The sequence below is a fragment of the Mastigoproctus giganteus genome, chromosome 13 (genome assembly GCF_048544385.1).
Source record: "Mastigoproctus giganteus isolate SK-2022 chromosome 13, ASM4854438v1, whole genome shotgun sequence".
NCBI lineage: Eukaryota > Metazoa > Arthropoda > Arachnida > Uropygi > Thelyphonidae > Mastigoproctus > Mastigoproctus giganteus.
In genome coordinates, this window is record NC_143587.1 from 11,404,402 (window position 1) to 11,422,544 (window position 18,143).

The 18,143-nt window shown below is 35.2% G+C and overlaps 1 protein-coding gene across 1 annotated transcript in view; it reads left to right on the forward strand.

The window, feature by feature from the left end:
• The first annotated feature begins 847 nt into the window (after positions 1-847).
• LOC150075761 (eukaryotic translation initiation factor eIF1-like) overlaps positions 848-18,143 on the forward strand; it is a 38,179-nt gene continuing 20,883 nt past the window's right edge. Inside the window, exon 1 of the mRNA XM_090387448.1 lies at positions 848-1,085. Coding sequence (XP_090243574.1) covers positions 1,052-1,085 — 34 coding nt within the window. The 5' untranslated portion in view covers positions 848-1,051. The remainder of the gene's footprint in view (positions 1,086-18,143) is intronic.

Below are 18,143 nucleotides of genomic sequence, written 5' to 3' on the forward strand. Positions count from 1 at the left end.
ATTGACAAGACACCATGACCTGATCTGGCAGCCTGTCTGCACTCCTCAGAAAATTGCACATCCGAGTGCATAATTATTCCCAGGTCTCCTTCATTTTCTATCACCCTTAGTGTAGTTCTGCTCAGTTGGTATGTTACTCTGGGGTTACTTCTACCCAGTACTTTGCATTTGTTAATTTGTTGAACTTATTAGTTCAACTAATTTGTTGGGGGTTTGCGTGGGCCCTTCAGAAGTCGGGGCCCAGGGCGCGCGCCAGGTGCGCCCGCCGTTAAATTCGCCTCTGATTTGGATATATTGTATGCTGGTTTCAATATACCGTTCTTTGGATATATTTCATGCTCTTTTCGATATACAGTACTCATCTTTGTATAATGCACGGTTCCAACTCTCCATATCTGCTTCTGCGCTATTCTGAAAGAACCTAACTTTCCCCTTCATTGTATGATTTTGAGCGTAATTGAATAAATACTATTAATTGCATTGATTTAAAAAAATCCAATTTTAAGTTATTTATTTATATCCAGATATTATTTGCATAATGCATTTTTATTGATGTTGTGGTTTTTTTGTTTGTTTGTTGAACAGCATGTACGTTCCATTTTTAGTGTTCCTATATTCGTTTCAAAGTTTACCCTCGGTACCTGGGAGATTGCTAAATGTTTTGAATCTGAAAATTAAATATATAGAATTCATAATTATATATAACCATCTTCAGAAACGAAGATGAATTGTATTATTTTAAAATAAAAACAAATCGAAAATATAATTTACATATATATTTTTAAGGGTACTATAAGGCAACCGAATTCTGTCCTGCATCCGGGTTTTGTATTGTGAACTCTTGATTCAGTTCAATGACGTCATCTGACTTCCCCAAGGTCCACTACGCAGTTCGTAAAGTGGTAGTCCTTCTTTTGTTCTGGTCATCTGGTTGTCGAAATTTGTATAAGTGATTTGGTAATCAGTTCAAAACGTTTATTTTATCTTTGATTGTATATCTGCGTTGCAGCAGAGACATTTCAAGCCGTTGGAACACCTAAATAATTGCTGTATGTCTACCAGTATTCAGAACCTTAAGACTTTTGGTGAGTATATCTCTCATTTTTTTGTTTAAAACTGCTGGATCACTGCATTAATGCTATAATAGTTTCGTTTTTTCCCTGCTTAGTTTTTATTATTATTATTTTTTTTTTTACTGTTACAAATTACGTTATTTTTAATAAGAAAAGTGAGAAACTGAATTATGAGTATTATAAAGGCTTTTAATGTTTTCCGTTCTGTTTGAATTTTTATGAATTATCGTTTGTGTTTAAAGCCATTGAAACAATTTAAGATGTTTGAATGTAGCTGTGATGTAAAATTGTGACTATTTTAGAATCAAGAATTCGATTTTTGGTACTTCATTTTCACATAATAAGTTCATGGTAATTTGCACAGCTGAGAATTTCGTTTGAGTTGCAGTTTCGAATGAAATAGTTCTTACGAAAATGTCAGTTAATTAGATGTGAACCTTGAATGTTTCTTCGTAATTTAACGAAATTCTTATGATTTATAATTGTATTGCATGTTTCACACGTACAAGAATTTCAAATACATTTTTCTCTTCTATAAAGAGTATTGACATATTGAAAACCTCACTTTACTACGTACTACCAAATTGTGTATAGGTAATGCCACATCGCCATTAGTTTTATTCATTTTTACTACTTTCTCGAATTTTAAGGCAGGATATGGCATTGATCGATGACTGTAATTTAAATTTTAAGTCGTAATTTTTTTTACTTTGTTATTTTTTAAATTTAAACCTGAACTATTTTTTAATACAACGTAACTATTGTGCGCAGGGATTGCCTCAATTTTTAGAAATCAAAATATGGGAAACTGGTATTTGGACATGCATTACGATCCCCCCCCCCCCCTCCTCTAATATATATATATATGATGTGCGGAAATTTGATTTTAGCCAGCGGGTGGTTAATTGCTGGAACAAACTTCCATCTGTCGTTGTGGAAGTTGATAGCTTAAATAAATTCGAGGAACTGGACAAACATTTTGAGGGAATGGTTGTGTGAATTATTTTTTTTTTTTTGGCTGATGCTACATAAGCTTATACGCTTGCTTTCTTGCATCACATGCTACTATTACTATATACATATACAGTAGTAGTAATATATAACAGTTAAGAAGCAAAATAAGCAGAAAAAGGAAAATAACAAAAGTTATAGTATGTCTAATGCTCCAAAATGTGCAGTGCAGCAGTAGAGGAAGCAAAAAGGATATAAATAATGTGTGGTTTGTAGAATAAATAAATTGTCTGAAAATGGAAATGAACAGTACACAAGGTGCCAGACACAAGCTTATACGCTTGCTTTCTTGCATCACATGCCACTATTACTATATACATATACAGTAGTAGTAATATATAACAGTTAAGAAGCAAAATAAGCAGAAAAAGGAAAATAACAAAAGTTATAGCTCAGACGCAGCATGGTTTTGTTAAGGGCAGGTCTTGCCTGACCAATTTGATTGTATACTATGATGTAGTCACAAAAGAACTGGATGCAGGGAATAACTTTGATATTATATATTTGGATCTTAGAAAGGCTTTTGATACTGTTGCACATGGAAGACTGCTGCACAAATTGGAGCAGTGTGGCATTGGAGGCAAATTGCTGCTATGGATAAGGGGATGGTTGAGTGGCAGAAGACAGAGAGTGGTAATCAATGGACACTGCTCAACGTGGACTAATGTTATTAGTGGAGTCCCTCAGGGCTCAGTGTTGGGTCCATTATTGTTTTCTGGATTCATAAATGATATTGATGATGGTATATCAAGCTTAATGTCGAAGTTTGCAGACGATACAAAGGTAGGCAGGGTTGTCAAGGACACTACTGACACTATGCTGCTGCAACAGGATCTGGAAAGGTTGAGCAGATGGGCTGAGAGGTGGCAAATGAAGTTTAACATTGACAAATGTAAAGTACTACATATGGGTAACAGTAACCCCAGAGCAATGTATCAACTCTGCGGTACTACACTGACAGTAGTGGAGAATGAAAAGGACCTGGGGGTAATTGTGCAGGCAGATATGAAGTTCTCTGAGCAGTGCAGACGAGCTGCAAGAGTAGCTCATGGTGTCTTGTCAATGATATACAGGAATTTTTCTAGCAGGGATAAGGAGGTGATTATTCCCTTGTATAAGGCAATGGTTAGGCCACATCTTGAGTACTGTATACAGGTCTGGAGGCCTCATTTCAAGAAGGATGTAGAGCTGCTGGAACGGGTACAGAGAAGGGCAACAAGATTAGTAAATGGAACAAAGGGTTGCTCTTACGAAGAAAGGCTTAAGTTTTGCAAATTACAGAGTCTGGAGACTAGGCACCGGCGAGGTGATCTGATAGAGGTGTATAAGGCTTTGAATGGTTTGAGCATGCTCAATGCCAATGGGATTCTTCATCTTTCTCAGAATAATCACCTCAGAGGGCATAAATTCAAATTGAGGAAGGACGGATGTCGGATAGATGTGCGGAAATTTGCCTTTGGCCAGCGGGTGGTTGGTTGGTGGAACCGACTTCCATCACTTGTTGTTGAAGTTGATAGCCTAAACAAATTTAAAGCTCAACTGGACAGGTATTTCGAACGAACGGAGGGGTGAAATGGGAGAGGGTTTTTTTTTTTTTTTTTTGGCTGATGCTGAATAAGCTTGCTTTCTTGCATCATATGCCTCTACTAATGCTATAGTATGTCTAATGCTCCAAAATGTGCAGTGCAGCAGTAGAGGAAGCAAAAAGGATATAAATAATGTGTGGTTTGTAGAATAAATAAATTGTCTGAAAATGGAAATGAACACTACACAAGGTGCCAGACCTAAGAGAAGTTTAAGGGGTAGTAGAAAGTGGAAGTGTAGTGGTGGTTAAACAGGTGAAAGAATTTGAAAAACCTAGTGCAAAAATGAACTGAGACTGAGGAGAAAGAGGGAAAAAAAAAAAATATATATATATATATATATATATATATATATATATATATATATATAAGTAAATAAATAAATAACACTATATTTAGATATGGGAAGACAATTTTAAGAGGTCGAATCAGGGTATGGCAAATATGCAAAATCTGAATATAGTAGATGAAAATATGATACATAGTCAGGATTCATTTCCATTTTCGCAGACACTTTATTTATTCTACAAACCACACACATACATGTATATATGAATGAATAATGTTTTAAATAGTTGAAAACTGAATCTTTCATAATAAAAAGCTAAAGAACCATCAGAGGCAGCAAAAAGAATATTCCTCTACATCATAGGTTCCCAAACTTTTTCGGGCTACTGCCCACTTTGCAAGACATAAATTTTGTAACGCCCCCATTACATTATAACAGTTTTCCGTGTTCAAGCCGTTTTTTATTTTCAACGTAAATAGCAACTAATGATACATTACTGCTTATGCCTTTAAATTATTGAAAAAGTAGTGGCCAATATGTGTTTCATCTTGAACACAGTTATTGCTATACCAATTTTGATGAAACATAGCCCATATGTAAAGATTGTAAAGTGTATGCTCGAATAACATTATGCACAGTTTCATACAATGGTTTAAATGTGAAAATTCGGAATACATATTAGGAGATTGTATCACATTAGTAAAAATCTTATTGTAATAATTAAAACACCATCAAATGGTATTAGAAAATTGTTTATTTCGAACTTACAAAGAAAAAATAACAAATGTAACAAATTATTTCGAACTTACAAAGAAAAAATAACAAATTAATGTGAAGGATGAGCCTGATACATTTTTAAAAGTTTGTTAATATCGGGTTCAACTTTCGTTAAAAACAGTCGTAAATCACCACGCTCAGTTATATGCAATCGGTTCCTTTTCTTAGATAGTAAATTTGCTACAGCATTAAACCCACGCTCAGCCAAATAAGGAGATGGAAATGCAATTTAAAACTTCTTCACTATTTCCCATAATCCAGGGTACAGTGTCGGTATTGATTTCTGAAGCCAGAACTCTTGGTATCCACTTTAGAATTTCATTTGTTGTGAGTTCTATGAGTTCCTCTTCTAAATTTGATGATCCTGCTGTGTTTACATGTGAGAAAGGATCTAGAACCCAATTTGGTATATTCATGTTTAGAATATCCTTGAATCACTAATTAAAATCATCATGGAGAACCTCCAAGTGTTGGCAGTATGTAAGTAAATCTTCCTTTTTGAGAGACACTGCTGATAAATTTGAAAAGTGACTATATTCCCCTCTGCCTAGATTCCGCTTGAACAGAAGAAGTTTCCCCACAAAAGCTGCAATAACGTTTTTTGTTTTAATTAAATTCAATTCATCACCTTGTAATTGTAGATTGACTTCATTAAATATTTTATAGAGGTCTGTCATTTTTGGATGTAGTCAGGTTGGCCTGCAATATGTCGTCTCTGTTTTCTAGGAACTCTAGTACTGAGTCAAACAAATTGTAAAATCGATTCAGACAAATACCTTTTGAAAGCCAACGAACTTCTGTGTGAAGCAGCAAATGATTGAAATCTTCATCGTTTTCACTACAAAATTGGCTAAACAATCTGTCACTCAATGAATTGCTTCTAATCTTATTGAGTGCTCTAATAACGTAATGGAGCGACATATGCAGGCGTTCACTTAAATTCTTCGCAACCAAATGTTGGTGATGAAGAACACAATGTATAGCAAGTACATTTGGTACTGCTTGTTTCAAATGCTCTATTGAAACCCTTGTGGCACCCTGTCATTGCTGGAGCACCATCAGTAGCAGCAGACAAAATATTACGAATTGGAATGTCTTTCTCTTGAAAAAACTTATTTGTGGTATTAAATATAGATTCTCCCTTTGTATCTGCTTTCAAATTTTTAGCAAATAATAATTCTTGACAAACTTTTTCTTCTTTTATGAATCGTATGTAAGAGTAGTGCTTCATTATTTGGGAGAGTTGATTCATCGAGTTGAATGGAAAATTGGTATGTTTTAAAATAATCGCACAATTTTTCAACGTCTTCAGCCATTTCATCGATTCTTCTTTGCACTGAATTATTGCTCAAAGGAATTTTCCTGATGTCTGATGCTGGCTTATGAAGCACAGTGTTTATTACTTCTTTTACTGCCGGCAAGATTAATTCCTCACCAATTGTGTGTGGTTTTCCCACTTTTGCGATTAATAATGAAATATTATGAGGCTTGTAATCCGTCATTATCTTGTTTAGTGGACGATGCAAAAAGTTTTGATATAGTTGGACGTTTAAAATATTTTTCTTCTAGTACTTGAAAATAGGACAAATCTTTATCCTTTTCATCAGCATGCATTTTAGTCAAATGCTCTTGTAGCCTAGAAGGCTTCGTTGCTTCATTTGAAAATACAGTTTGGCAAATCAAGCACATAGGTAATATATACAATATATATATATATATATATATATACAATATATATATATATATATATATATATATATATATATAATTGGCAAAGGTAATAGGTAATAAACCTTGGCAAAGCACACAAAAAATAATGAAACTTATTCCTAAACAGCAAAAATGTACGATTACATATCAATTCATGAATTATTACGTCAGCAAAACAGCCTTGGAAGCTTGGAAGATGAAACGCGCTACGGCATTGGTTTAAAACTCATGTCTCAAACGAATCAACAGACGTGGAGATAAAATTGACTGGTCAAGCTTACGTCATTAGCATTATAGTTGTTGCTACTGTTTTGCTTTATTGCTTATGTCAGTTCACAGTAGCTCGCGTTGTCGCATTTCAAAGGCCCTAGGCTAATTAGGGTGGGTTTAGAAAAATAACAGAAAAAGGCCAAAAAAAATACACACTTATGTCACATTCTTGTCATTTGCGTGAAATTCAATAGAAGGTTTTGAAAATTGAAGTGGGAAAATCAAAGAAAAAACAGTTCTGGCTTCACCTATAGCGAATTTCAGCTGTGTCCATAGAGTAAAACTTATAGAATTTATTAGATGACCTTTGAACTGGGTCCACTGGAACCCCCCTAGAAAGCTTCAGCGCCCACTGGGGGCCGGTATCGCCCACATTGGGAACCTATGCTCTACATGATGCTTGAAATATAAAAAATCAGAATGATAATTAAATGAAAATAATGCCAGCAGCATGGCAAGACAGAAGAGTGAAAATAGTCAAAATTGAACATAAGTTTTATGTTTAATTTTGATTATTTTTGCTCTTCTGTCTTGCCATGCTGTTGGCATTATTTTTATTTAATTATCATTCTAATTTTTTATTTATATATATTATTTATATTTAGAAAATAAATTACTGTACCAAAATTTATAGAATGGTTTAATACTTTCATTGACAAAAGTTTTAGACAAATTCACATAAAAAAAAAAATGGCATGGTATTTCCAATGACAGATCAGATAGAATGGATTTAGAGGCCCTAAAATAAGGTCATTGTGGGGGTTGATGTCAACTATGACTTGGTAAATCTGGCCTCGGACATTTCAAAGCTTAAGAAATTTACAGTCGTTGTTTGTGTATCATCATAAAATACATGCAGTCTGAACACAAGATTTTTACTTTTAACTTTTGTTTTGTTTATAAACAAACCTTAATTGAAAAAAAGGAAAGAAATTAATTTTTCCCACACATTGGAAATGCAAACTTGCAGTAAATTCTTCAAATTTCTTATTCAGATAGCAAATTGACTCTCTAAATAAAGTAACTGAAAACTACTAAGAAATTAAAAATACATTTGTTGTAAGATGAAAGTACTAAATTCCTGTATGAAAGTCAATTGAAAGATAAACTCAAATCAGAAGAGAGTGATTATGTTGAGGAAATCTGGTCAAACATAAAGAAATCTATTCTCAGAGCTGCTGAAGAAAGTCTTGGATATAAACCTATAAAAACTGGCTAAGAACTTGGAATGAAGAATTGAAACAAACAATCAATGAGGGGGGGAAAAAGGCCTATAAACTGTTCCTACAAACTAAAGACCTACATCTACACAAAATATAAAAAGCTTGGAGCAGAAGTCGGAAAACTAACCAGAAGAATCTAATGAGATGACTGGGATAAATTTTTTAAATCCTTAGAATGTGATATCATGGGCCCACAGAGAAGAGGTTTCAAAATTTTTAAGAAATTACAATACTCTATAACCCTGGCACTAGGGAATTGGAAGGTGAATCTGTGGTAACCAAAGATGAAGAAAATATAACAATGGAAAAACTAGAGGTAATATTACAAAAACTGAAAAGCCCAGGCATAGACAATTTGAATGTAGAACTATTTAAATATGGTGGCACCTTATTAAAAATGCACTACTAAAATTATTTAACATCATATGGCATAAGCAACAGATACCCAAAGATTGGGAAACAGGAATAGTAATCAATTTACACAAAAAAGGCTCCAGAAATAACCTCTAACAACTATAGAGGGGTAGCACTGCTATCAACTGCTTCAAAGCTATACTCTAATATACTAAAGAATAAACTTTAGTATACAATTCTTAGAAGAAGAGTGTGTGTTCAGAAAAGGGAGAAGCATAATAGATGCCATTTTCTCATTACACCAAATTTTGGAGAAAAGAAGAGAATTTAACCTACCAACATTTCTGCTGTTATATTGATTATGAAAAAGCATCATCAGCCATTTTCAATCCACTGCAGGATGAACGTCTCTCCAGCAACTTTCCAGTTCCTTCTGTTTTGAGCACTGGCCATCCATTTACTACCCACAAACTCATGAATTTCATCTATTCATCTCAGCCTTTGTCTTCCAAGTTTTCTTCTAGCTCCTCTTGGGTACCATTCTGTTATTTTCTTAGTTCATCTGTGTCCTGCCCACGAACATTTTAGTTTTGATAAGAATGTCCTTTACTTGAGTTTGCTGCCTAATCCATGTGTTTCTCTTCTTATCTAACAGTCTGATTCCCAATATAATTCATTCCATTCTTCACTGGGTAGTTCTCAGTTTCTCTTCCATTCTTTTGGTGAGTGCCCAAGTTTCACTTCCATAAGTGAAACTTGGGGAGAGTATACATTGGTTCATTATTTTATGTTTCAGACAAACTGGGATATTACTCTTCAGTATGTGACTATATTTCCTGAATGCTATCCATCCAAAATTTATTCTTCTCTTGACTTCCAGCCATTTATCATTATTACAACTAATAACTTGTCCCAGATAAGTATATGACTCCAGCTTTTCAATTACTGCTCCTTCAATCATTATTTCCCTTTCTGTGGTATACTTGTTCACCATTACTTTTGTTTTAGCCATATTCATCTTTAGTCAAATCCTTACTAACTGTGCATAACTGATTAAGATTTTCCTCTAATTCTTTGGGATCGTGGCTTATGACCACAATGTCATCTGTAAATGGTTTAGGTACTCTCCATTCACATTGACTCCTTTCTGCGACCAGTCTAATCTTCTGAAAGCTTCCTCAAGGGCAGCAGTAAACAACTTCGGAGATATTGTCTCTTTGGCAAACTCCTTTCTCAATTTTAAATTTCTACTGTCTTTGTCTAGTCTAATAAAGGAGGTAGCATTCTCATATATTTTCTTCAAAATCATATGTGGGGTATCTATGCCTTGTCTTTCCAGTGCCCGAAACATTGCCTTATGCTGTATGGTTCGGATCCCGCCTCAGGCTTAGATGAAAGTACTGCAAAAATCTTGTGAGGTGCATTATGGCCACAGAAGCAGATGCGCTAACAACTACCAAATTAAAAAAAAAAAAAAATGCTGTATGGAGTCAAATGCCTTTTCATAATCCACAAATGCCAGGCATAATGGTGTTTTATATTCATTTACTTTCTTCATTAGCTGTGATATTACTTGAAGGTGATCCATAGTTGAGAATCCTGTCCTAAAGCCAGCTTGCTCTTTTGGTTGGTTCTCATCAAGTATTCTTTCTAATCTGTTAGTAATGACCCTTGTGAACAACTTGTAGATGTGGGATAACAGGCTAATTGGTCTATAATTTTTGATTTATCTCCTTTATGCAGAAAAACTGATTGCATTATTCCACTGCTTAGGTGTCACCTTTTCTAATGCACTTTGTGAAGAGCCTTGCCAGTTTTTGTGTTATGTGTCTTCTTCCCAATTTTAACAATGCTACACTAACTTCATCTTCCCCCGGTGCTTTCTGATTCTTCATTTTCTTCAATGCATGTTCTACCTCATCAGGAAGAATATCGGGTATGTTGTATGTGTTGCTAATTTGCAATCCATCTTTCCCACTGCTGGCATCATTCCCTTGCTCCTTATATAATTCTCTATAGTAGTCTTCTGCTATTTGAATTATGCCTTCTCTGCTATTTATTATAAGTACACCATCGCTATTCTTCAGTTTCAGTGTCATTTGTCTTTCTGTATTTACTGCTCATGACTGCTGATTTAAATCCTTTGTTTTCTGTTAATGGTTGTTCTACTTTTCTTGTGTTAAATCTTATGTCCTCTCTGAGTCTCTTTCTAATGGCTTAACTCAGTATACTCAATTTTATCCTTGTCAGTATTTTTCTTGCTCTTCATTTGTCGTCTTTGGTTCCTCATGACAAGTGTTTCTTGACTAATTTTTTCTTCTTTGGATTTCTTTTTCCCTATAGGTTTTTTGGGCTTTATCACCTTCAGAAAGTTGTGATATTCCTCGTCGATATCTTGGTCCTGAGCAGTCTGCAGAAGCTCAAACTTGTTCTTAAGTTCCAGTACATACTGCTTTTTCTCCTCTTCTGTTATCTCAAAGACCTTTGTATTATTTACTCGAGTCAGTTTTTTCCTTTCCTTTCCTACATCTCTATCAAGTGTACATCTTACCAATCTGTGATCACTTCCAACATTTACCTTATTCAGGACGGTAACATAATTCACAATATATCTTCTGTTAGTGAGGATGAAGTTGATTTCATTAGTAGTTAATCCATTTGGACTCTTCCATGTCCACTTTCTGTTCACCCTTTTCTTGAAAAAAAAAGTGTTCATTACTGACAGTCCTTGAGATTCTGCAAATTCCACAAGTCTTTCGCCTCTTTCATTTCTTTCAATTCCAAAATTTCCTATAGTTCCCCTTTCTGCACTGTTTTGTCTTTTTCCAACCTTAGCACTGAAGTCCCCCATAATAATAGTGTAGTGGGTTTTCTGCTCATCTAGAAGACTCAGTTTTGGTGTACATTTCTTCAACCTCTTCATTATCATGGCTCGATGTTGGTGCATAAATCATTATAACCTTGAAAAAGCATATGACAATGTAAACCGGGAAAAACTTTGACAGATTCTACATGAAGAAAATATCCCTACCAACTCCTGAAAGCGATACAAAGCCTATATAAAAACTCAAGTCTGCATAAAATATTCTAACGGCCAACTCTCAGACCCAACATCACACCAATAAAGGAGTCAAGCAAGGCTGTGGACTATCACCAAATTTATTTAATATCTACATCAATAAAATTTTTAAAAAATGGAATGCAGTTGAACAACTGGAATAAAATCCAAACTATATTATATGTGGATGATCAAGTTATAATTGCAAAATCGGAAGATGAACTATAGATAGCAGCTAATGATTGGTTTGGATTTTATTGGTGCATTAGCAACTAAGGCTAGTTGCTAATGTGCCAAGACCAGAGCAGCTAATGAACTGAATAAAATAGGTAAAAAGTAAGAGATGAAAATCTCCACCTCAAAATCAGTGGGATTATGTGGAAAAAACATACAAAGAGTCAAAATTATTATTGATTACAAAATAATAGAACAGATAACTGATTTCACCTATTTGGGAAATTTAATATCAAAGGAAAGACATCCACAGTAAACTACAAAAATATAATAAAATGAACAGAATAATTAAAAGCCACTTCAGAAAACAAATGACAACAAACAAAATTACGACTGCACAACATCACTTCAGAATCAGCCCTCTTCTACATCTGTGAGACTTGGGTCATAAATAAGAAAGATGCACAAAACTAGAAGCAGCACGAATGAGATTTTTAAGACCATTATTAGGCTTTACAAGACTAGATCGTCAAAGAAATTTAGATATTCACGAAAAGTTAAAAGTAGATAACATAGTAAATGACATAAAAATGGATCCACCACATAGAAAGAATGAGCCCAGAGCCTAAAATGAGCCTTTAACTACAAACCTACGGGCAAGAGATGTTGGTCGATCAAGATCACCTCCAAGAGTTAGTGGAACAGGTCTTAAAAGATCTAAGTTGGACCAGGTTCATGATGATGTTGATGAATAAAGTTACTGTTAGAAATATAATAGTAACCTTATTTAGAGAGACAATGTTATCACTCTGATCATCATTACATTTAACTTAATATCCAGTATTGTGATCTCTGTATCCGGATTCATTATCACTCAATCCATCTTTATTTGTCTCATTACTTATGTCACTAAGAGTTGTCGTACAATAATGTACTGACAGTATCTATCCACTGTAATTCATTCAGTGTATGTGATAATGTAACTACTATACTGTGGTCACCAAAGACACAAAACACATAATACCTTGCATTTATTGATATTAAACTCCACTTCACTCTATTTACTGAAGTGGCAATTGAGGTTTAACCTAAATGTTTTTGATCTATATTTCTCTTGGCTTTGTTGCAGTAGCATACTCTGATTCCTGTCAATAACTACCCTGCCAACCTTTGTACCATCAACAAATTTAGACAGTAAGCCTGATATATCCTCTTCAGTATCATTAATAAATATTGAAAAGTTAGTCTTTGCACTAAACCCTTAGGGATTCTACTACCAATAATAGTCCAAGAGTTGTACTATTATTAGTAGTAGCCCATTTATAATCATCCCTTTATCTGACTTGCCCCAATGCCACACTGATCCAATTTGTATAGCAGACTTTCATGTGGAGGAGTGGCAAAATATTTTTTTGAAATCTAAGTATACAATGTCTGGATGCAAAAAAAAATAATAATAAATAATAATTCTGATATTGTATACTTAGATTTCAAAAAAAAAAATATTTTTTTTTTTGCATCCAGTCGCCTTGTTAGTATGCCATAGCAGCTAATAAGATCGGTCGCGTGAAATTTTTCCCTTAAATACATACTATATTGCCTTATAATTGCATTCCTGTCAAGATGATCCTGCGTTACTTTTTTTAACCATTGACTCCATTATTTTTCTGAAAGAGAAATCAAGCTTAAAGATTTGTAATTATTCACTTTGCCATCTGAACCATCTTTGCAAAAGGGAGACGAATTTTCACATATAGCACCCATAATGATGGATAGATTTGCTTACCTTTTTAATATAATTAATAGTTTTGTCACTCAGACATAAGTGATGCTGAATTTAAATATAAGAAGTAGAGACAGGACAGGTGGGCAGGGGAAGGGTTTATGCTCTTAGTTAAGAAGCATATTAAATCTAAGGCAGTGCATCCAGTCAACATGGGTGACCATTGCAATATTGAGTTGGTTTGGTATGACATAAGCACTGGGAAAATGAAAATGTATGAGTGCACCATATGCCTAATGACTGTGACAAGTATACCAAATAGCTATACAGAGAAATGAGTGGGCCAGTGAATCAGAATGTCTTGTAATGGGCAATTTTAATTTTCCAGATTTTGACTGGAACTTGTGGGTTTGTCGCTTGCACACTAGCAAGACTTTTTGGTGGATTTATTCGATGACTGTTTTCTATAGCAGCATGTTAGAGATGCACCAAGAGGAAGCAGTACTCTTGATCTGGTTATGAGCAGCAATTCTTCATCCATTAAGAATATTGCAAGTAAAAGACACACTGGGTGGCAGTGATCATAGTGTATTGATGTGGAATTTACTTAAAGACATTACTGTCAAAGGCAAAGGACTTTTGCTTTTGTAAGGGTGACTGTAGTGAGACCAACTGATGATGTCACCAACAGCAAATTCTAAATGGAAAGCATTCAGGGAAATAATCATAGAAGCTACTAGTCTTTTCATACCGATTGAGATTTGTGGCAGAGAAGAATGCTTGGTAATTCAATTATAAGGCGATACCAGAAGACTATGGTACGTGTAAACTAGTTTGTAATCAAGTCGCAAAGGAGGTTAAGCATGCCAAGGCAGATTACGAGAAGTCTGGTGAAGAACAGCAGCAAAGACTTCTATGTTTATATTAACAGTAGAAGAAAGGGGTTAAATCACATTGGACCACTTGATGTCAGTGGTTTAACTGTTGATGACACTGCTTAGGTTGCTGGTTGCTTAGGTTCTAATCAGACATCATTACACTGAATAGGTATTTTACATCTACATTCACATGAATTCTTTCGGGAAGTGGATCCCAGAAGCTTATCAAAATTCTGATGGAGAGCTAAATAAATGATTTTGTGATAACTGAAAGGAAGGTGGAAGAGAAATTGTTGAAGCTAAACATAAAAAAAGCCTCCCAGCGTGGATGGGATCTATCCAGTTAAATTATATTAAGAGAGGCAGCAAAGTAGGTAAGAAAACTCTTAGTTATTATTATGAAAGCATTCTTGGTTTTAGGGGAGGTCTATGGACTGGGGTTATGCAAATGTATCTCTAATTCACAAAGGGAGATCGAAAGGTGACATGAGTAATTACAATTGAATATAGGAAGTAAAGACAGGACTGGTGTGCGGGGAAGGGTTTATGCACTTAGTTAAGAAGCATATGAGTAATTACAGGCTTGTTAACTTAACATGTTTTACAGAGAAAATAATGCAGGACCATCTAGAAAAGAATGCAATTATACAGATTTCACAGCCATAGGTTTGATAGTGGGCAGTCTTGTTTGACCAAGCTGATTGAATATTATGATGCAATAACAAAGGAACTGGATAAAAAATAAATTTTGATATCATACTTGTATTTCAGGAAGACTTTTGATACTGTTGCACATAAAAGACTGCTGTGCAAACTTAGCATTAGCATTAGTAGAGGCATTTGATGCAAGAAAGCAAGCTTATGCAGCATCAGCCAAAAAAATTAAAGTAAAATAAAAAATAACCACTTCCACTTCACTCCTCTGTTCGTTCGAAATACCTGTCCAGCCGAGCCTTAAACTTATTTAGGCTATCAACTTGAAGCAATGTGGCATTAATGGGAAGGGATGGTTGAGTGGAAGAAGACAGTTGTTAACGATGGGCACTGCACTTTATGGACTAATATTGTTAACAGGGTTCAGTGCTGAGTCTGTTGTTGTTTTCAATATTTATTAATGATATTGATCAAGGTATATCAGGCTTAATGTCTAAGTTTGCAGATGATACAAAGGTTGGCAGGGTGGTTAATGACACTAATCAAGATAAGCTACTGTAATGTGTAAAATTCACACATAATGTAAGCAATCACCAGAAAATGCGATAATAGGCCTATGAGAGTAACTCTTGCATCTAGCTAAGTTACTCCTACAGGTACGTACCATTTGTTTTCTTTGGTTGGAAGATTGGATACTCTAAAGAAATTGATGAGCAACCAAAGGTTTATTCATCTTTATTGATTTACTTTTTTTTTTTTTTTTTTTTGTACAGTAAAAAAATTGTTCATTTATAGCCAACATATACAGTACAATACAAACAACAATTGAGAGAGAAATTGGGGCAGAGATTGGATTGATGAGAGGGATTGTCGTGATTAGATTCTGTTCCCTCAGATTCTGACCAGATAGTGGAGTGTTATGCTAGCATGGGAGGAGGAGGATTCACTTCACTGCTCCCTTGAGCGCTTGAAAAAGGAATCCAGAGTTAGTTGCTTTGCACATTACCTCATCTCATGCAACAACTCAGAGTAGCAACCAAGTTTTAGCATAACTTTACATTGCGCTAGAGCTTTTTTCAAGATTAGGGTATTCATCAGCTAACAGATTTAGGCCTTAATCTTTAAGATTTAATGCTTTCGATATTCCTTTCACTGTCAGGCTCCATTCTTTGTGCTTTTTCTCACTGCTGCCTCCTCCTCTTGAATGCAATGCTGCTCCAGTGCAAACAGATCTTCATTTGACAATTCTTGATGATGCAAATCAATTAAATCGTCGACATCAGTTGTTTCCACTTCAGTGAACCCTATCTTTTTAGCCAGTTTCATGCAAATGTGAGAAAACTTATGCCACAAACTTTGAATACAGTTATGTGGAATTTCACACCATGCATCCGCAATGAATTTTAAAACATCTTTTATATTGAAGGCTCACCAATATTGCTGCATACTCATCTGTTCGTGGTTGGTCTTATCAATTAGATTAGCCAGAATATGCTTTAAATACTGAGCTTTAAAAGATTTTGTCATGGAGTATTGATGTTGCATTTAAATGTAGCCTCGGTACTCCATACAAACTAATCCATAATTTATACAAATAAAAATCCATACAATCTGAATACTTAATACAAAGCAAGATGAACACTGATAAGGACAAAATTGAGTTTACTGAGTTATGCAAAGCCATTAGAAAGTGACTCAGTAGTACATTAGATTTACCACAAGAAAAGTAGAACAAGCATTAAAGGAAAACAAAGGAATTAAATCAGCAGTAATACAGAAAGACAAATGATACTGAAACTGAAGAATAGTGATGGTGTACGTATAAATAGCAGGGAAGGCATAATTCAAAAAGCAGAAGACTACTATAAAGAATTATATAAGGAGCAAGGGAATGATGCCAGCAGTGGGGCAGATGGATCACAAATTATCAATACATACAACATACCCAATATCCTTCCTGATGAGGTAGAACATGCATTGAAGAAAATGAAGAATCAAAAAGCCCCAGGTGAAGATAAAGTTACCATAGAGTTATTAAAATTAGGAGGAAATTACATGACACAGAAACTTGCAAGACTTCACAAAATACATTAGGAAAGACTTGACACCTAAGGAGTAAAATAATACAATCATAATTTTGCTGCGTAAGAAGAGGGATAAATCGGAAATTATAAATTATAGACCAATCAGCTTCTTGTCCTACATCTACAAGTTGCTCACAAGGGTCATTATTAACAGATCAGAATGAATAAATTGGAACCGTTCGAAATACGTGTCCAGCTGAGCCTTAAATTTATTTAGGCTATCAACCTCCACAACAAGGGATGGAAGTCTGTTCCACCAACCAACTACTCGCTGGCTAAAGGCAAATTTCTGCATATCTATCTTTCTTTCCTCAATTTGAATTTATGCCCTCTCAGGTGATTATTCTGAGCAAGAGGAAGAATCCCATCAGCATTGAGCATGCTCAAACCATTCAAGGCTTTATACACCTCTATCAGATCACTTCACTGGTGCCTAGTCTCCAGACACTGTAATTTGCAAAACTTAAGCCTTTCTTCGGAAGAGCAACCCTTTGTTCCATTCACTAATCTTGTTGCCCTTCTCTGTACTCATTCCAGCAGCTCTACATCCTTGAAATCAGGCCTCCAGACCTGTATACAGTACTCAAGGTGTGGCCTGACCATTGCCTTATACAAGGGAATAATCACCTCCTTATCCCTGCTAGAAAAATTCCTGTATATCATTGACAAGGCACCATGAGCTACTCTTGCAGCCCGTCTGCACTGCTCAGAGAACTTCATATCTGCCTGCACAATTACACCCAGGTCCTTTTCATTCTCTGTCAGTGTAGTACTGCAGAGTTGATATGTTGCTCTGGGGTTGCTGTTTCCCATATGTAGTACTTTACATTTGTCAATGTTAAACTTCATTTTCCACCTCTCAGCCCATCTGCTCAACCTTTCCAGATTCTGTTGCAGCAGCATAGCGTCAGTAGTGCCCTTAACAACACTCCAACTTTTGTATCGTCTGCAAACTTGGACATTAAGCTTGATATACCATCATCAATATTATTTATAAATACAGAAAATAATGGACCCAACACTGAACCCTGAGGGACTCCACTAGTAACATTATTCCACGATGAGCAGTGTCCATTGATTACCAATCTGTCTTCTCCCCCTCAACCACCCCTTTATCCATAGCAGCAATTTGCCTACGATGCCACACTGCTCCAATTTGTGCAGCAGTCTTCCATGTGCAACAGTAACAAAAGCCTTTCTAAGATCCAAGTATATAATATCAAAGTTATTCGCTGCATCCAGTTCTTTTGTGACTGCATCATAGTATCCCATCAAATTGGTC